The sequence below is a fragment of the Rhinatrema bivittatum genome, chromosome 7, assembly GCF_901001135.1.
Source record: "Rhinatrema bivittatum chromosome 7, aRhiBiv1.1, whole genome shotgun sequence".
NCBI classification, from domain to species: domain Eukaryota; kingdom Metazoa; phylum Chordata; class Amphibia; order Gymnophiona; family Rhinatrematidae; genus Rhinatrema; species Rhinatrema bivittatum.
In genome coordinates, this window is record NC_042621.1 from 275,065,780 (window position 1) to 275,086,611 (window position 20,832).

At 45.0% G+C, this 20,832-nt stretch overlaps 1 protein-coding gene across 1 annotated transcript in view; it reads right to left on the reverse strand.

Moving 5' to 3' along the window:
* Positions 1-20,832, reverse strand: part of ARL3 (ADP ribosylation factor like GTPase 3) — a 118,192-nt gene that overhangs the window by 83,720 nt on the left and 13,640 nt on the right. The window contains exon 2 of the mRNA XM_029610278.1: positions 1,088-1,231. Coding sequence (XP_029466138.1) covers positions 1,088-1,231 — 144 coding nt within the window. The remainder of the gene's footprint in view (positions 1-1,087; positions 1,232-20,832) is intronic.

Sequence of the window (20,832 nt, forward strand, 5' to 3'; positions counted from 1 at the left end):
AGAGGAACATTCCCATGCATTTCTTGTTCCTTTTCAAGTGACACAGGAGGGAGTCTACATTAGGCTTTTAAGAAAAAGGATGCAAAGCAGAGAGCTTGTGCAGTACAGCAGGAGATTCCCTGTGGCCTTGCACATCCCTCACAGGATACGGACACCCGGGGCCGGATTTACCTTTGTGGAGGAGCCTGCCCACTCCTGCGCCTTTAAGGAGGGTTTTGATGAGAAGCTGCTGCTGCTAAGGCTGCAAGGCATTGAAGGGAGCCCGCCGTCCCACAGAGGAGGTGCCCCTTTCAATGCCTTCTGACAAAGATGTGTTTTGGATCAATTTTCATAGACAGAAATAATAAAATAAAAGGAAGGGGCTGGACCAATGGCTCAGTGGCAGTGCTGTTCAGGGGACTAAGTTTGAATCCTGAGTCTATCATCTATTCCGTGAGCTGACTGGGTCTGGAGATGGAGCAGAGGAAGTGTTCCTAAGCCCACAGAGGAACCAAGTCCCAACTGTCAGTCAGCAGTGACACCTACTAACTGGCTAGGATTTGGAGGAAGCCACAGTATATGCCTCTCAGCCAGAGGACTGTCACTACAATGACTGGACTAGATGGGAGACAGTTAAAATGGGACACCCTGCCTCCCCCTAGTTAGCAGAGCATGAAGACCATGGTGCCACAGCCCCAGCAGCAGCTAGTTCCAATGGATCTGGAATCCAAAGTAGCTGGGTCCAAACACATTGGACCATGAGAATGTGAATTAGAGAACATCAGATAGTGGGCATCAAAGATTTTCAGAGACAGGAGAGAACACAGAAAACATCAAGCCTGGCAACAGCAATATGAAATGAATGTAAAAATGCAAGGCATTTCATTAAAAATGTTTTTAAAACATCTGCAGTTAAACATTTACAATATTTGCTGGAAGAAGGATGCACTAAAACTCAAAAAAGCTGATCTAGGTGATATGGGAAACAAGGAATCCTGCTTCATTAAGCTAGGTCAATTTCCCATCTTTTATTTGCATGTGTAGTAAATACTTCCAAGAATGGAAATATCTTTGTTGGCTGCAGCTTCCAGGCACAGCAGGAACTCACCTGTGTGGGTGTGATGTGGCTGATATCTTCTGAGGCCAGCTGTTTTAGGAGCGTAGTCTTCCCAGCATTATCCAATCCCAGGAGAAGGATTCGTACCTCCTGATCCGGAGAACTTTTCAGTTTGCGAAGGATTGATAACAAACCCTTATGTAATCAGAAACATAACAGACTCAGATTAAAAAGGTACAGCTCTCAAAGTGACTTCTTTAATGGCGGGCACCAATACCTACCTGGAGGATGGCACACATGAAGCCATTGGATTTTTGTACAGTTTGCCATTTGGTGGTCACTGCTACTGTTTATATACCCAAATCCTATAAATCAGGCCCCTGTCATTGCCCCAGTTGCCTGACATGAAAACGACTTGTGGACATTTTACAGAAACACTAACGAAAGGCTATTCCCCCCATTTGTGGCTCTCTCTCTCTCTCACTCTATAGATAGATATTTCTCACCACTTACACTTCAAAAATGCTGTAAAATAGCATGCTGCGATTAGATTCTTACCTGCTAATTGTCTTCTCCTGAGTCCTGACAGACCAGTTCAGACACGTGGGTTTGTTCCTTTGACCTGATGCTGTTCCTCGCTATAATGTACTGCAGCAGGGAACATGTCCATAGTCTGTTGCCCAAGCTGGTGCACGAGTTCCCCTCGGCAAGCCAGAAAAAACTAGACTTAATTCTCTGGACAAAAAAACAAAGGACTGATCCGGCATATCAAACAAAAAAGCGAATATGAGCTTTAATTCTGCTCTTCTTCCTCCTTGGGACACTTATCGTAGAGGGTACTTGTATTTAATACCACAGCTTATATGAATTTATACATTTTATATTTATTTATTTATTTATTTTTAATTTTTATATACCGGAATTCCTGTATACAATACAAATCAGTCCGGTTTACATGAAACAAATAGATTGCCCTGGTCTGGGAGGTCAGACCGGGGTTTTTTTTTACAAAGAACATTGAACAATAACATATAATACAATCCTTGAACATTGAACAATAACAATAAATACTTAAATATTTTCATAATTAAATTAAAATTAAGCCAGATAGCATGTTAAACTTAAATTAAACGTAAAATTAAATTTAAATTTAATTTTGGATAATATTGTATATTGTTAACTGTAATACAAAATATTCCTAAGTTCAGTCAGGATAAGGCGCTTAGTTAAATTCTTGAGATTTTATATATATATATAGACAGAGAGAGAGAGGTCTGTCGGGACTCAAGGAAAGACAATTAGCAGGTAAGGACCTGGCTGTACCTTACTCATCGCCCTGCAGACCAGTCCAGACAAATGGGATATACCCAAGCAGTACTATCCCAGATGGGAGTATCCCAGAGTTGCTTCTAGGACCCAAGCAGCAAAGGCTGTATCCTTCCTTTCCTAAAGGTTTAGCTTATAATGCTTCATAAAGGAATGCAGTGATGCCCAAGTGGCTGCTGTGCAAGTAACCATGGGTGTCACAGCCCTGAACTCTGCCCAGAATGTTTCCTGGGCTCCTGTGTCGTGTGCTCTGAGTCCCTCTGGGACGCGATTCCCTTTTACTATATAGGCTGTTGCTATTGCTTCCTTGATCCATCGAGTGATAGACGTTTTGGAGGCTGCTTCCCCTTTGAGGGCTCCTGCCAACAACATGAAAAGTCTGCCCGACTTTATTACCTGCAGGTATCTCAGGCGTATCTTTCGAACATCAAGTAAACTGAGATCCCTCTTAATGCCTAGTAGTCTCTTTTTCTGAACTCTGGTAAAGAAACAACTTGATCCAGGTAGAAATCTGATATTACCTTTGGTAGAAAAGAGGGTACTGTTTTAACTGTGACCTTCTCCCTGGAGAAAGACAGATTTGGATCTCTGCCTAATAATGTTTGCAGTTCTGAGATACTTCTTGCTGAGCAGGAATGCTGTTTTTAGAGTATGGTCCTTAACCGAGGTTGTTCTGAGAGGTTAAAATGGTGCCTGTACCAGTGCCCTTACAACCAAATTTAGGTCCCAGAATGGTGCCTGCGGTCTCCTAGGATGGCACATGCTTTGCTCTTCTCAAAAACCTAACCATGTCCAGGTGCACCACCAGAGAAGAGCCCTTAATCTGCCCTCTGTAGTATACTATTCCTGTTATTTGGACTCTGAGGGAATTCATAGCTAGGCCCTAGCTCATCTACTAAGAACTGCAAAATCGTGGGCACATCAGTCTTCTTTCTGCTGAAGAAGTTCTTTGTCTTGGTGTTTCTGTGTGTCACGATCAAGTCCCACTGTGGCCTCCCCCATCTGGCCACTAGATGACCGAAGGCCCAGCCTGCTCGTTCCCACTCCCCCGAGTCTAGCATCTGTCTGCTCAAAAAATCCTCCCTCAATTGGTCCCTGATCCGTGGAGACAAACAGTAAGGAAGTCAGACTGGGAGGATGAAGGAGAAGGGCTAACAACCCCCCAAATTGACATGGATTAGAGGGGCTGGACACACAATCTTTCCCCCTGACCTCAGCACTCTCCCCATCCCCCTTCCCACCACTCCACTACTGGCCTTAGAAATACACATTCTCTAAATATAGAAATGCCACATCTACAGAATAAAAGACATATTTTTCATTTTCTAGCAATCATGTATCACTGAATCAAACATCACCAGCAGAACTAAGCTAAAAAATCTCCAACATATATTTAAAATTTATCTAAATATCCAAGAAATAGAGCACACCCCTAGACCAGCGATTCTCAACCGGTGTGTCACTATGCACCGGCAGGTGTGTTGCATGCTAGTTGCAGCCGGCAGGAGCCGAAGAAATGAAGACCGGTGCTGCTAGCCACCGCCGGAGACCAGGCCGGTGGGGTCGAAGATCGGAGCTGCTGGCTGCTGCTGCAGGAGACCAGGCCGGCGGGGCTGAAGAAATGAAGACCGGCACTGCTAGCCGCCGCCGGAGACCAGGCTGGTGGGGTCGAAGAAATGAAAACCGGTGCTGCCAGCTGCCACTGGCAGGCTGAAGACGAGCTGTTCAGCTGGGGGCCTTTGTGTGTGTGTACGTGGCATGTATGTGAGACAGGGAGGGTGCTTCTGTATGTATGTAGTGTATATGTGAGACCAGGGCCAGTGGAAGCACTAGGCAAACTAGGCCTGGGCCTAGGGTGCAGAGCATTTGGGGGCGCCAAGCAGTGGTATACCGAGGGGAGGTCAGGGGGAGCGAATGCGGCCGCCGGTGGACCTCTTCCCACTGGCGGCTGAGCAGTCAACTACCGCTGTGCTGTGCTGTGTGCCGGATACACACAGCAGGAAGATCGGCAGGGCTGTGGTGGAGCTCATGTCAACACGGCCCGAAGAAAAAGATAGCGTCCAAACCTGTAGGTGCTCCTCCTCCTTCCTGCCTGTGCAGCCCCGGAAGAAACCTTTGCCGGAGCCGCGCGGGCAGGAAGGAGGAGGAGCATCAGCCGCATGCAGAAGAGGAGCAGCGTTTATAGTCATCCATGAATCTCAAATCACAGCGGGCTGAGAAGAGGAGGAGGCCCGGTAGTAGGGCCGCCGCCGCGGATCCCACATTGCGGGTGGCCCGAGAAGATCAGGGCCGCTGCAGAGCCCATCCTGCGGCAACCCGTGAAGGGGAGGCCCAGAGGCAAGAGAGAGGCTGAGGGCCTATAGAGAGTGTGTGTGTGTGTGTGTGTGTATATATGAGATGAGTTGAGAGATTGTGTGTGTGTGTGTGTGTGTGTGAGAGAGAGAGGCCCTGAATGTTTGCAGAGACAGCATGTGAGAGCCTCTGTGTGTGTGTGAGAGACAGCATGTGACAGTGAGAGCCTGTGCTTGAGCAAGACAGCATGTGGGAGTGAGAGAGAGCCTGTGTGTATGAATGATTGTATGAGAGAGAGCAAGTGAGAGTGAGAGCCTGTGTGTGTGTGAGAGAGAGAAAGCATGTGAGAATGAGAACCTGACTGTGTGTTTGAGGAAAAAAGATAGATGGAGAGAAAAGAAATAGAAAAAAAGACAATATAAAAGGAATTGGCAAAAAAATAAGAAAGGGAAGGTGGAACAAAAAAGCCTGTGACCAACCGATTAGAAAACTAAGATCAGACAGCAAAGGTAAAAAAAATAAATTACTTTTTACTGATTGGCACATGTAATCTTTGGTAATGTGCAAGAGTAGCACTTTCTCTATGCGGATCTCACAATGTAGGAGATCAGCATGGAGGAAGTGGAAACCCACAGGGCCTGCACAGAGGAGTAGCAGCAATCAGCGCCTCCCCAATAGCCATGCGGCAGCAGAGGAATGAGAGAGGCTCCGAGGTTGCTGGCAAAAAAAAGAGAGGGGGGTCTGCCTTTAGTGTGTGCACCTGAATGAATGGGAGTCTGCCTGGGGGTGTGTGTGAGAATGAATTGGTGCCTGCCTGGGGGTCTGTGTGTGTGAGAATGAATGTGTGCATGCCTGGGGGATGGTGAGGGAATGGTGTGAAAATGAATGGGAGCCTGCCTGGGTGTGTGAGTCTGTGTGAGAATGATTGTGAGCTTGCCTGGGTGTGTGTGTTTGTGTGTTGTGAGGGAGCCAATGAGAGTGAGAGCATGAGTGTGTATGAGAAAATCCAGGGGAGTAAGAGTGTGTGTGTGAAAGGGGAGAGAGAGAGTCTTAGAGACTGAGAGTGTGTCACTGTCTGTGACAGCGAGAGGTTATGGTGGGTATAAGAGCATGTATGTGTATGTATGTGACAGTGTATGTGTGAGAGAGAATGGACATGTGAGTATGTGTGAGAGAGAGAGGATAACCTCCTAATCCTTGACAATATCAGGGTGACTGGAAATCAAGAGCTGCCACGTATGGACAGCAGGGGCTTTTTAAAATCCTTATTAGTTTTAATTATTGGGTGTTATTTGATATATGTGATGTTTTGAAATATTTTATTGGTGTTTCGGAAATTGTAAAAAATGTATATGATTATAATTAATAGAAATTCTATTTATCAGTAGTTTTAAAATATTCTTTTATTAGTATGGTTTTACTATTATAACTGATGCTTTATGTGTCTTGATTTTATTTGTTTTATGAGGAATGGTGGTTCTGTTTTTCCATTGTTAATACACAGAATCTGGCTTCTTGGGGTTTCCATTTCAGTTTTTGTCTAATTTGTGCTCCTTTATTTTGTATTCTGTATTTGGTGAGGGTCTGTCTCTGCTCTGTGCGTGTGACCATGATGAGTGATTCTGCTAGCATAGGGATCTATAGCAATCGGGTTTGTTTTGTTTCCTCAGTAGGTGGTGTATTGTTATCCCAGGACCCAGTGTAATATTTACCCTTGCTTTTTCACAGGTAGGGTTATTGTTGTTTGAGTCCTTGGTGTTATTACTGTTATGTTACAATGGGATTGCAGTATAGATTTTGAATGTCTTTTTTGCGAGGTTTTATTTTAGTTCACAATGTGCCTGGCAGAGGAAGGTGTTTGTGCTGCTGTTACTGTGAGGTGACACCAGAATTTGAAAATATCTTTTACTATGATGAGCTGTAAGGGAAACATCCAAGCTCCATTGTTTGGGGGAATTTCAGTGGATGCACAGAGTTACAGAACTGGAGGTGCAGGATTTATATTGACATTCTGTCCCTTCCTTTATTTATTTATTTATTTAACACTTTTTTATACCGACCTTCATAGTAATAACCATATCGGATCGGTTTACATAAAACAAGGGTATAACTGAAGCAATAAATAAAAGTAATTAACAAGAGAGGTGAATAAGGCAAAGTTACATTTAACAAGGAGTAAAAACTTGGGAAGTTTAAAAGCTGGAAGAAAGGTAAAGGCAGGAGGTAATTAAAACATAATACAAAAGGAATTTGGGTTAGAGCTTAAGATGCTTTAACCGGTGAGTGCCAGGGTCCTTCGTTCGAAAGGATAGAGGACCTCAATCCTCTACGTCCAGGTGAGAAAAAAGACGACTAATGATTGTCTGGAGGATCATCGAAGGCTTGGTGGAATCCAGACTTCACTCTCACAGCCATAGAGAATTAGTTGAATGAGGCTATCAAATAATTTTATAGTGTGAAACTGGCCAGCTTTTTAAAATTACACAGAAGACCCTTTGGACTTTTTTATTAACACTTTTTTTTTTATAACCAATTTTAAAGCAGGATCCATGCTATAGAGGTGGGTGTGATGAAGAAATGTCATTTTGGGCCCCCCCCCCAAAAAAAAAATCTTCTGTCTAGAGACACCACTGATTTTCTGTGACCTTAAGCATTAGTACAAGGATTACGGGGGGGATGCTGGAGAGGCTCACAAATGCCTTGGCCCCCGGGCACAGGAGACCCTTGGTGCGCCACTGGGTGCGAGCCATATGGGGCCGCAAGCAGTGGTAAAGAGGAGTGGAGATTTGGCGGCCGCAAGCAGTGCCCAACCTGCTCATGACCCAGAAAACCACACAGTCGGCGGGCGTGATCGAGAATGAGGTAGGAGTCGGGGCCGAGACCGGGGGGTGGCGGCAGGACCCCGGGGCGCAAGGGAGAAGGCTCGCCTAGGGTGCCAAATCCCCTTACACCAGCCCTGTGTGAGACAGGGAGGGTGCTTGTGTGTGTCAATGTGTGTGTGCGAGAGAGAGATGGAGCATGTTTTTGGCTGGCTGTGGCTGTAAGAGAGAGAGGGGGCATGTGTGTGATTGAGCCTGTTTGTAAGTGAGATAGAGAGAACATGTGTGTGATTGAGAGCTTGTGTGTAACTAAGAGAGAGCGAATGAGAGAAACTGGTCAGAGAGGTGACATGTATATGTGTGAGAAAGACTGATCAGGGAGATGACTAGTATGTGTGAGAGAGAGAGAGAGAGAGCGAGAGAGAGAGAGACTTGTTGGGGAGATGACTGGTGTGTGAGAGACAGAAACTGGTCCTGAGGGTGTGACCGGTGTTCGTGGGTGTGTGTGTGTGTGAGAGAGAGAGAGAGAGAGAGAGAGAGAAGAGACTGGTTGTGGTCCCTAAGGAAGAGGACCGTGAGGACAGCTTCAGCAGCTACTGTTGCTTCTGGTGTGGCCTGCAAGGGAAATGAGTAGGAGAACTGCTGGAGAGGGTAAGTAAAGGTAGCTTTTTAAGTTCATTTTTCTTGATTGACTGTCATTTTAATTATTGGGTAGTATGTGATGTGTCTGCTGTTTTGAAATATTTTATTGGCGTTTGAAGAATTTTTAATAATTTTTAAGAGTTTTTAATTGTTAGATGATGTTCTACTCATCAGCTGTTTTGAAACATTTTTTCATATAGTTTTACAATTATTTCTGTGTGGGAATCTATAATAGCTTGGCTTTTTCTGTTTTCCTAATAGGAGGTGCACTGGTGTTTAGGGCCTGGTTTAATATTTGTAGTGTTGCCTTTTCATAGGTAGGGTTGTTATGTGTTCCATAATGCAGGTGTAACTTTGTGTGGGTTAGTTTGTGTGCATTATTGCAGAACCTGGGACTTTTTTAGGTGCTGTATTTGTTTCCATTTCTCCAGGTTTGCTCTGCTTGCAGAATAGCTTTTTTTGGGTTTTCATTCCATATTTGTAATTTGTGGTCTTTCTGTACTTGGTGAAGGTTGATCTTGTGTCTATGACCGAGGTGAGATATTTAACTAGCATGTAGGCACATAAAATACCTCATTTTATTTGTTGTGTTTTCTCAATTGGACATGCATTGGTGGTAAGTCGGGCTATTGGTGGTAAGTCGGGCTATTGCGCCTGGTAGTAGAGGGAGTTTGTGTTGCTGTTGTTGAGATAACACCAGAATATCTTTTTTGTAAGGTGAGTTGTACAGGGAATGTTCTAGTTCTGTTTTATACCCATTACTGAGGGTTGGGGGTGGGGTTAGCCCTGTGACTGTCATGTGTTCAGTGTGTCTCGCATGTGAGGACCATCTATCAGGTGTGTCCCAACAGAAAAAAGGTTGAGAACAACTGCCCTAGACTATGCATACCTTGGCCTAGCTTTAATGGTAAATGGCAAATTGGCTATAAGACATTACAAGAAAACTCCTAAGAAAAATGTATGCAATAAAGACAGCCTTGGCCAGTTTTAGCCACCCAGCAAAATTATTTTTAAAATCATCTGCCAGCATCAACAATTTAAGAAAATGGATACAGAATCTTATTCAGATGATATTTAACATCTCATAGATTAACAAAACATACCTGTTGGAGACAAATACAGAATGTACAGACTATAAAGCATATGTAGAAATGCGCAGACAAAACCTGAATTGTAAATCACAACAAGCCAAATGCTGAGTACAGTGCATCATGAAAACCATTCCTCACAAAACATCAACAACAAAATCAAGAAATATAAATCATGAATCATAATAATAAAACCATACTACAAAAAAAAATAAATTTCAAATCATCTGATGAATAAATCATCAATACTTGGCATGTTGTGACCATCAGTAATGTCTAAAAGTCACAATTTAACATCTAACTGAAAGAATTATCCTGCCCACTGAGAAATATGTAAAAGCACTTTTTCCCAAAAATGTTTAATGCTTGTACAAGTCCTAAAATAGTGAAATAAGTTCCCTCCAGACATTCACATTAAAGCAGTGTTCTGAAGTTATTATCTTAAACTGTTGAGCATGAAGTGGGGAATTATAAAGTCTGTGCAAAATATTAAACTGTGTCTCGTGCAAAGTGCACTTTCTATCAACCCACACTTGTGTTCCAATGAGCCTTACAAATCTTCTGCATCTATTATACCTTCTACATCTTCAGACCATCTCCTCACCACAGCAGAAAGACGGTCTGTACTCCTTTCACCCGGCAAATTTTTATATAATTTAGAAAGCAATCCAGTTTTAGGATTAAACTTAAAGCAGAGTTGCTTACCTGTAACAGGTGTTCTCTGAGGACAGCAGAATGTTAGTCCTCTCACATGGGTGACATCATCAGATGGGGCCCTGGTCCAGAATTTTGATCTCAAAGATTCTAGAACTTTCAAACATGCCCTACTAAGCATGTGCAGCTGTAGTCATAAACCTGCCCTGTAAGCAGAGTCCCTCTGTCCATGATATAGCTAATACATGGAGAAACCAACTCCCAGGGAAGGCGGATGGGTTTCGTGAGAACCAACATTCTGCTATCCTTGGAGAACACCTGCTACAGGTAAGCAACTCTGCTTTCTCCAAGGACAAACAGGATGGTAGTCCTTACATATGGGTGATTCCCAAGCTACAGGCTGTCCAAGCAGGACAAAGCAGGAAACCGCACAGGTCTGAAAGCACCGCCTCTCTCCCTTTTGCCTGTGAGGCAGCTGACCCACAAAGGGGTCTAGGTGGGAAAAAAGTTGGGTTTTACAAAGAGAAAACCATAGAAACGACTGAGACAGAAAACCTCCAAGCATGGCAGAGGGGCCTAAAGTAGGGAAGTGATGCGAGTGCCAGCAAGAAACATACTCAGCATCACGGGAAACATTACAAGCAGGGTTTCAGATCAGTAAACCCTGACAATGATAGTAGGTCTAGAACCTTGATACAGGAAAAAGTCTAGAGATGTAAACAAGAGAAGGAATCTTGGACAAAGACCGCATAGTTTCCTTCGGTATTACAAGACAACCGAAAAACCAAATAAGGCCCAAGAGCTCCCCAGAAAAAAACTGCTGTTCACTGGCATCCGAAGGACAGAATACATCTGTAAAAAAGTGTGCCCATGTTTGGCTGATAGGCACAATGGGCAGAAAAAGCCAAGCAACACTTGGAAGAATAACCAGCAACCTGATATCAATCTGCTGTCTTGTGGGAGGAGCAATCAGATAGTAGTAGCAATCTGTTGTGGATCTGCTGCTGGATACTCCCGTAAAGGGAGGAGTTAGCAATCTGTTGCAATCCCGCTAGCGGTTAGCAATCTGTTGCAGGATCTGATATGCGGATGGGAGGAGCTAGCAGATAAGAATAGCAGTCTGATAGAATCCCTTCCCCAAAGGGGAGGAGTAGCAATCTGTAGTGAACTGCCTCCTATGGGTCTTCTAAGGAATGGCAAATGTTATGATGTAGACTGCAGAGTTGGCAATCTGTACCAGCGGAATACTGAAGATGGTTCACAGCTGGATAGAAAGTAATTAGGTGAATCCTTGGGCCGATGGCAGATGACAGCGCCCCCAGGAGGGAGTCCCGAGAGGGACTACCAGCTAGGCTGGAGTATGGAGACAGACACAGATAGTTCTTTTATTAGATAAGTAGTATAACCACCAGAGGTGGCAGTAGTGAGCTGGTGTGCCTGGCAGGGCTGAAGTCCCTCAGATACTGGAACTGCAATTCCAAGGTTGCTGAGCTGCAAAGAGACTGTAGATAGTGAATAGACAGGGTATGCAGTTATACATAGCCAGTACTAGATGATAACTCACAAGGTCTTGAGATAGCTCAGTAGCTGGAAAGGGTTAGGCCCTCGAGGAGCGAGTATCTGGTTCCAGGGACAGCTCTGAGAGAGCGGTGGTCACTCAAACTAATCTGTATCTGGAATAGCTTCTAGTCAATAGAGAATCTTCAGAGTGTTCAGAAACATAGGCCCTCAAGCAGCGAGTGCCGATTCCTATATACCATCTGAAATAGTAACTCACGTCTGTACATGCAATAGCTTCTGAACAAGGGGAATCTTCAGAGTATTCAAGAACATAGGCCCTCGAGGAGCGAGTACCGGTTCCTATCTGTAGTCTGAAATAATAACTCACAAATGTCTGTACCTGCGATAGCTTCTGGGCAAGGAGAATCCTCAGAGTGTTCAGGAACATAGGCCCTCGAGGAGCGAGTGCCGGTTCCTATCTGTAATCTGAAATAGAGAAAGAGAATGAGGCCCCCGAGGAGCGGATACCCCTGGTAGGTCCGGAGAGGCAATGTTGCAAGAGTGAAGCGGGTCCGGAGAAATCCCGCAAACAATCCTTTGGATGCAAGGTAGTCTTGGACAGCTGAAGGTAGTCCAATCGGAGTCCTTGCTAACTCGTTCTGTTATCAAAAGTAAAGCCCTTTTATGTTGGAAGCAGATGACGTCAATACAGGGGGACACCCCTGAGGTTTGCGCCCTTGCTGGTACATACTTCGGAACGCATGCGCGCCCGCCCTATGTCATCAGGAACATGGCATGGAATGTAAAGATGAATCCAGCAGCAGTGGATGGAACCGCTGTGGACCACACTGAGGGATTCAGTGGAAGTGGTGATGTTGAAGAATATCCAAAATCCACTTCTGAAAGAGAGATGGCGGCAGCACCAGCAATCGACAGGCTGATGACTGGAAATATCTTCTTCAGAACTGATGGCAGCACCAGCAATCAAACAGGCGGGTGACTAGAAATATCTTTGCCTTCGGAATCAACAGTGCCGTAGGCTTTTGGGCACGACTTCCGGGTGATAGTGAATCTACTTCTTCGGAATCATCAGTGCTGTAGTCCATCAGCACGACTTCCGAATAAACCCATCATAAAAGCTGGTAGCTAGAGATATCTTCTTCTTCGGAATCAACAGTGCTGAAGACCATCAGCACGACTTCCAAGTAAATAATCGTATCAGATATCTCTAAGATATATGTCCATGATGTCAGTGAAGATGTAGAGTGCCATCTATCTATGGCGAGCATAGCAACTGCTATGTATCTTATAGTTCATGAAGATGATGAAGGTGTAGAGCGCCATCTAGTGATGGTAAACATAGCAACCACTATGTAAAACAACAGTTGATAGTAGAACTACTGTGGACATTGTTAAGATCCTCAAGAGAAGTGGCGGTGTAAAGGAACGTCCAAAGCCCACTTCAAGTTGTGATGCAATAGTGGATCTTCAAATTTAGTAAATGGAATCCTCAGACCACAAGATGCCTGAGAATAAGGTTGCCTCCTGCCCCTGAGTCCTCCAGGGCAAGGGTTCAAACCGTCACTGGTTCAGGGATCACGAAGACTACACGAGAGAATGGAGGAGATATCGCTGTATGGCCCAAGAACAGTCCTCCTGGGGACTCAGGCCCGTCCGTTTTCCAGATGGATAGGGCACGTAGAGAAATCATGGCCTGGCTGACCACAGTACATGCACAGGCCGTGCTTCCTCCGAAGTCTTCTCTCTTTGGAGGTCAGGTGACTATGACCAGGTTCCTTCGGTTCCTTTTTATCAACAGCAGGAATTGCTGGACCCATCCATAGTGCAGAAATGCTGGCCTGTTTCAACCCAGGTAACACCTTAGGCCGGAATTCCTTTACCCTGTCTCGGAGCCGACAGTCAATCCGAGTAGCCAAGGCTATCAATTCTTCCAGCGAGTCAGGTGTCTGACGAGCGGCCAACTCGTCCTTCACGCGGGTATCCAGGCCTCTGCAAAAGAGATTCTTGAGACATCTGGGGTCCCAGCGAGGTTCCGCTGCAAGAGTCTTAAATTCTATGGCAAATTCAGCCAGAGATCTGTTGCCTTGCTTCAAATCCACCAAAACAAACCTGGCAACAGACGTACGAGCAGGGTCATCAAAGACAGATTTAAATAAGTCCATAAATCCTTCTATGTCCTGCAAGATAGGATCTTTTCGTTCCCATAAGGTAGATGCCCATGACAAGGCTCTCCCATCCAAGTATGACAGGATGTAGCTGGTCTTAGAAAGGCCTGTGGGAAACAATGAAGGTTGTAAGGTGAAATGTAAGCTGCACTGGTTCAAAAAGCCTCGAGTCTTCTGGAGTTCTCCGGAGAATCGAATAGGTGCCGCCAGTGGAACAGCTGTCTTTAAAGTTACCTCCTGTAACTGACCTTCTTGTGTAGAAGTTGTGCCTTGTATCTTCTGTGTATGAAGCTGATGAAATGCTGCAGTAAGTTTCTCCAGGGTTTCTTGCTGTTCGGAGATGCGTTGAGCCAAGCCCAGTATAGCCTGCAAAGCAGAGAGGTGTGCCGGGTCCATGGTTACTAACATCCCATACCTTAAGCGAATTCATTGAAGATATAGGCGTCCATACTTCTAAGACGGATTCACTGGAGTTAGCAATCTGTTATCAATCTGCTGTCTGGTGGGAGGAGCAATCAGATAGTAGTTAGCAATCTGTTGTGGATCTGCTGCTGGATACTCCCGTAAAGGGAGGAGTTAGCAATCTGTTGTAATCCCGCTAGCGAGATTTACTAGCTCATCACCCAGCCTGCTCCTTGGTCTGTCTTGTCCTTCCTCAGGGTGTGTTCCCTCTGGTTTCTTAGAATGCTGGTTCTCTACTTCTTGTAGTAAGGGAATCCAAAAACAAAGAAGAAACATAAAGAAATAAAAGAAAATAATGAAGAAAATAACCTGCTCTGTCTAGTTACTTGTTTGCACTTACCTCTCCCTTTTTTTTTCTTTTGCCTTCAGGCGAGATCCAGACTGGTCTGTCAGGACTTAAGGAAAGATAATTGGCAGGTAAGAGCTAATTGTACCTTTCTCTTTATTCTGCCAGACCAGTGAACCTGTGAGATGTACCTAAGCTGTATTCGTCCTGAATGGGATACCTAGCGCTGCCTCTCAAACCTCCATACAAAATAGTGTCTCCTTCCTCTCATAAAGGTGCAATCTATAATGTTTCGTGAATGTGTGCATGGATGCCCAAGTGGCCGACCTGCAAATCTCCATGGGCGTGACTGCCCTGTATTCTGCCCCTGACACACATGCTCTAATGGAATGTGCCCTCAGCCCTTCTGGCACTGACTTGTTCTTCATTAGGCTGCTGCTATCATCTCCCTAATCCAACTGGCGATTGTGGCCTTGTGTTATTATTTGTAAGGTTTTGGGTGGACCCTTGGACACTGTGGCTGCTGACCACGCCCACGGGGAGAAGTCCCGTGAGGGATCACAGGTCAGGCTCAGCTTCAGGACACACAACACAGATAGATCTTTTATTAACAGTATTGAGGAGCCACCAGAGGTGACAGTAGTGAGCAGAGATGAAGCCCGGCTGGGCTTGTAGTCCCTCAGGGCTCTGGAACAGCGATCCCACAATGGCTGTGCTGTAGTGAAGAGAAACTGAGATAGTGAGTACAATGAAGTATATGCAGGGTTCTGGAATAGAGCCTCACGGGTTGAGTACTCACACAGCGGTTTCTCTCAGTAGGAATCACAGGAGCTGGAGTAGAGGTAGGCCCTCGAGGAGCGAGTACCTGGTTGCAGGGAACAGCTCTGAGAGAAGTAGATAGTAACTCACTGATGGTGTAGGTAGCGGTATCTTCCAGGCAGAAGTGAAGTCCAGGCAGCGAGTCTGGGAACATGGGCCCTCGAGGAGCGAGTACCGGTTCCAGACAGCAACCTGAAAGAGAAGAGAGAGGCCCCCGAGGAGTGGGTACCCCAATAGAGTAAGTCCAATAATGGAGAGGCAGAGTAGCTAGGTACGGAGAGCGAATCCCAGCCGTAAGGCGTTCACCAGTACGAATACCTGTTGCTAACTCGATTAGCTAGCAGTAGTGTAGGCTTTTTGTATCCGGGATGCGTGACGTCATCACAGTGGGACGCCCCTGAGGTTTGCGCCAAAGAAAGTATTTGAAGCAGGGCCGCATGGCGCGCGTGCCCTAAAGCAGCTGGACAGCATGGCGGGAGGTAGCGCCCAAGCCGGACCGGGGATGCCGGAGTGGACGGCAGGCAGACACCGCGGCAGCCAAACTTCCGTCAACCGTGGGAGGAGTCGCCAGAGAGGTAAGGAGGGTGGAGTGGAGACGTCGAGCAGCGACAGTCATAACAGTACCCCCCTTCAAAGGGCGGTCTCCTCTGCGGGTACCAGGTTTAGGTTTTGAAGGATGCGCGAGATGAAATTGACGGAGTATCTCTTTATCAAGGATGTTAGCCTGAGGCTCCCAAGAGTTTTCTTCGGGGCCGAAACCCTCCCAAGAAAGGAGGTATTCAAGTGTTTTACCTCGTCTTCGGACATCAAGAATCTCTTCAACCTTGAATTCTAGGTTATCTTCTGTGTTGATGGCAGGTGGTTCCTGAGTCTTGGAAGAGAATTCACTGAGTATGAGAGGTTTCAAGAGTGAAACATGAAAGGCGTTGTGGATGTTTAGTCCAGGTGGTAACTTCAGACTGTAGGTGATGTTGCCAAGACGTCGGAGGATTGGAAATGGTCCAACGTAGCGAGGAGCAAACCGAGTGGAGGGTAATTTTAGTCTGAGATGTTTGGTAGATAACCAGACTTTGTCACCGGGTTTGAAGACAGGCGCTTGAGAATGGTGAGCATCATGGAACTTCTTAGCGCGGTCACTCGCTTTAACTAGCATGTCTTTCGTCTGAGTCCACAGGTTATGGATTTCATCAGCAGTAGATTGAGCTGCTGGGGACGTCACGGAGAGCTTCAGTGGAAGTGGCGGTGTTGGAGAGCGTCCATATACCACTTCAAAAGGTGTTGATCTAGTTGATGTTGCTGGATGAGAGTTCATGGCGAATTCAGCCCAAGGTAACAGTTCAGCCCAGTTATTCTGGCGGCAACTCACGTGGGCTCGAATGAACTGTTTTAAGGTTCTATTCATCCATTCTGTTTTGCCATTTGATTGCGGATGATAGGCTGAAGTGTAGTCTAGAGAGATGTTAAATAACTTGCACAAGGCCCTCCAGAATCTTGCCGTGAATTGAGATCCTTGGTCTGAGACAATGTGTCTTGGTAGGCCGTGAAGGTGAAAAATGTGCGATATGAAGAGCTTCGCAAGCTCCAAGGCTGAAGGTAAGCCAGGCAGCGCCACGAAATGGGCCATCTTGCTGAAGCGATCAACTGGTACCCAGATGGTATTCATTCCTCCAGAAGGGGGTAAATCAACTACAAAATCAGTAGCGATGTGCGACCAGAGCTGTTCCGGAACTGGCAGTGGTTGCAGCAAACCCCACGGTTGGCCAGAAGCAGGTTTGTGTTTGGCACAGTTGGTACAGGATGCCACCAATAAAACTTCTGGATCTTGAGCAGGGTACGGCTTTGACCAGGATGGCCAGCCAGTTTGGAATCGTGCGCCCAAAAGAGCACTTTCTTCCTGAGGTGTTTAGGCACGATGGTCTTAACCAGCAGGCACAGAATGTGTAGTCGCCAAGATGACTTTCTTCGGGTCAATTATGTGCTGAGGTTCTTCAGGCACATCCTCCGAGAGAAAGGAGTGTGACAAGGCATCAGCTCTGGTATTTCTGTCTCCGGGGCGATATTTAAGCACAAAGTCGAAACGATTGAAAAATAAGGACTATCTAGCTTGTCTGTGGTTAAGGCGTTGCGCATGGCGGAGATACTCTAGATTTTTGTGGTCCGTGAATATGGTTATTTGATGTTGAGCGCTTTCGAGCCAAGGCCGCCATTCCTCGAATGCAAGCTTTATTGCCAAGAGCTCTTTATCGCCGATCCCATACTTCTTCTCTGCCAGGGAGAAACGTCATGAGAAGAAAGTGCAGGAACGTAAGGCTTTACAGTCTCCAGTCTGGCTCAATACAGCCCCCACGCCGACATCTGAAGCGTCAACTTCTACGATAAAGGGCTTGTTGGGGTCAGGATGCCGCAAGCATGGTTCATTGGAAAAGCAGTCTTTAGTTTCTCAGAGTAGCAAAAGCTAACGGTATGCTGGGGCACATCAAACAAGTTATAAACATAAAGAAAAGGAGGTCATTTTAGCCTCACTGACCAGTGAGGCCTCACCTTGAGTACGGTGTATGGGAGGTCACATGCCAGAAAAGGATGAAGGCAATTCAGAGAAAGTTACCAAAGTGGCAGAGGTCTAAAACACAAATTTGATAAAGTATTCAAAATGTACTCACTAGAGGAAAGAAAGGAAAAGAGGGCTATGATAGAAACAAAGAAATATTTATCAGGGTTCAAGAACATATAAGATGATGCAACTTTTCGCAGAAAAAGAAATTCAGCAACAAGGAGTGATTATACAAAGTTAGAGGGAGGAAGATCCAGAGAAAATATAAAATTGCTTACCTGTAACAGGTGTTCTCTGAGTACAGCAGGTGAACATTCCACATATGTGGATGATGTCCTCGATGGCAACCTGACATACACTTTCTTGAAGCTTCTTTATGCTCAAAATGAACATGTGCAGGGTCCCTCAGTCACAAATATTAGCTCTTGGTAGAAAATCAACTCCTAAGGGAGGAGGATGGGAATGTGTGGACTGTTATCTTATTGTTCTCAAAGAACACCTGTTACACGTGTAGCCCCTTTTCTAGCTGGTTATCTGGGAAGGTAGGACTAAATCCCTCCACAGTCACAAATTCAGCAACAGCCTCATGTGTGGATTCTCCGATGAGAGTGTTGGGTGGGAGGATAACCTCCAGGGCCCAAAACATGAGAGAAACACCTTCTCACTGAGTGTACTCACTATATCTTTGTGAATTCTTGTCCCTCTTCCAATAACTACGCTGGACACTCGTTTGGGGTATTCTAAAAATAAAGTTTACTATAGCAAGTCTTCAATGGTTATCATCTGGCACCAAACATATTCTTTTATTATTACATCGATAATTTGTCCACAGTCTCAATCCCGCTTTCTCTGGGTAAGTGTCCCTCAGCGTGGCGAGCACTAGAATGACCTTTTCTCCCAGGTTTTTGAAGTATGGTTCCTGTATGGTTCCTGAATTATTCTCCCTGTTCATTGTAACTTTCATTTTCATAATTTATGGTTTTTCCCCTGGTTTTGATGTAAACCGGTACGATAAGACATGGTCTTGAGCATCGGTATATTAAAAAGAATTAAATAAATAAATAAAATAGTATGGTAGGGGTCCCCTAGAGGAAAATGGGTCTCCCTTCCCAAAAGAGAAAAAAAACAAAAACCTGAGGTCATGGATGTTCTCACAAACTCCAGTCCTCACAGTCTTCTCTATTCCTGGGGTAGACTCCGGTAGAGATCACCAGATGTACTCCTTTGCACTCACAACTCTTTTCTCAGATGTTACACTGGATCTTTCGGATTGAAAGTTTCAAAAATCCGCACCACAGAGGAGCTCCTCTCTCCATTCTTCTGGGCAGGAAGGATGAGAAACAGATGCCTCCCAAAACCAAAAAGGACATCTACCTTCTCAAATACTATAAGCCCACAGTCTCTTCTGGCGAGTCACTATATTTATTTATTTAACAGTTTTTATATACCGATGTTCGTTGGGAACATCACATCACTACTGTCCCATGTGTTGTGACACGGGAGCAGGAGGTCTTCTCTACCCTGACCTTCCCAGAGCCAGGAGAAGGTACTCACAAAAGACAACTCCAAAACTCAACTCTTTAAGATGACGACTGTCTTCACAATTAGAAGCAAACCTTTCAGATCAGATGGAGTACTGAAAAAGGAGTACTGAAAAAGGGATATGCCACCCCTTCTCCTGTGCTTAGACCATGGCGGCCTAGACATGGAATCAGGGAACGCATCCTACTCCTCAGAAAACTAACTAAAAACTGCCACACTAGACTCTGACCCCGCCTGCAGTTATGCAGACAGTAGCTAACAATTCCAGCATCTTCACAGGAGGTGTCTATAGAAATGGTATTCTCCCTCCTGTTTCCTAACCTGTAGCCCAAGCTGGGGTCTCTACACACGTAAATATATTTGCTTTCTCTGAGGACAAGCAGAATAAAAGTCCCCTCATATGGGAATCCCTACTACAGGTTGCCCCCTAACAAAAAAAAATGTATTTTCTTCTTCTTCTTCTTTTTTTTGGGACAACCTGAAATTAGAAAAATAGGCCCAAGTGAAATGGAATTGGGTTCTACCCCTCAAAAAGATCCTGGAAGACAGACTGTCCAAACCTACCTCTGCACTGGGAGTTGGTGTCCAATTATGGGATGTAAGCATATGGACTGAACTCCTCCAGGGATGCTGCGTTTAGATGGGCCACCAGAACTGACTTGGCTCCATTATGAGCCCTGACATGGCTTTCCAGATTTAGGCCTGTCTGGACATAACTGAAGGAGATGCAATCTGCTATCTAATTAGACAGTGTTTGTTTGGCTACAACAATCCCATGTCTATTTAGGTCAAAAGAAACAAAAAGCTGGGTGAACTTTCTATGGGCTTTAGTCCATTTCAAATAGAATGCTATGGGCCTGATTTTCAAAAGCAGTCACATTCTTAGAACTGGGTTTTACATGTATAAATGCACTGTGGGCTTTTGAAAATTGCTATAACATATGCCATTGAATTGTCCATGGAATTTACCCGCGTAAGTGTGCTTTACATGCATAAATGGCTTTTGAAAATAGCTATGAAAGTGTGTTAAATTTACCTGCATAACTCACCAAGCTGTGAAAGGTTTGTTCACTTGCATGGACATGTGGTCAGGGAAAAAATGTTGGAAGAATGATTGGCTGGTTAATAAGGAAATCAGACACTACCTTGGGTAGTACCTTAGAATGTGTAGGCAGAACCACCCTATTAGGAAAAGTGCACTAACTCTGAAGGCCAAAGTACCACCATCAAGAATATGACTTTCTAGATCAGAATCACAAAAGCAGCTTTCATAAACTGGGTGAAAACCACATTATGATCCCATGACACAGTGGGAGGCTTGATGGAAGGGTTCACTCGAAGCAAGCTTCATTTAAAATTTGTCAACTAAAGGGTATACAGAAATGGGTTTGCTTTCTACATAGCGATGATTAATACCAATCGCACTAAGTTAAACACTAACAGAATTTGTCTTAAGACTTGAAGATGATTTTCAAGCATTTTTGAATGGGACAGGAGAAAGGATCTAGGGTCTTGCCCTCAACCAGATGTCAAACCTCCTCCATTTGAAATTATGCAATCTGCTGGTAGAATCGTTTTTAGAAGTCTGAAGTATCTGAGATACTTCTTCAGAGAATCCAAAAGAATGGA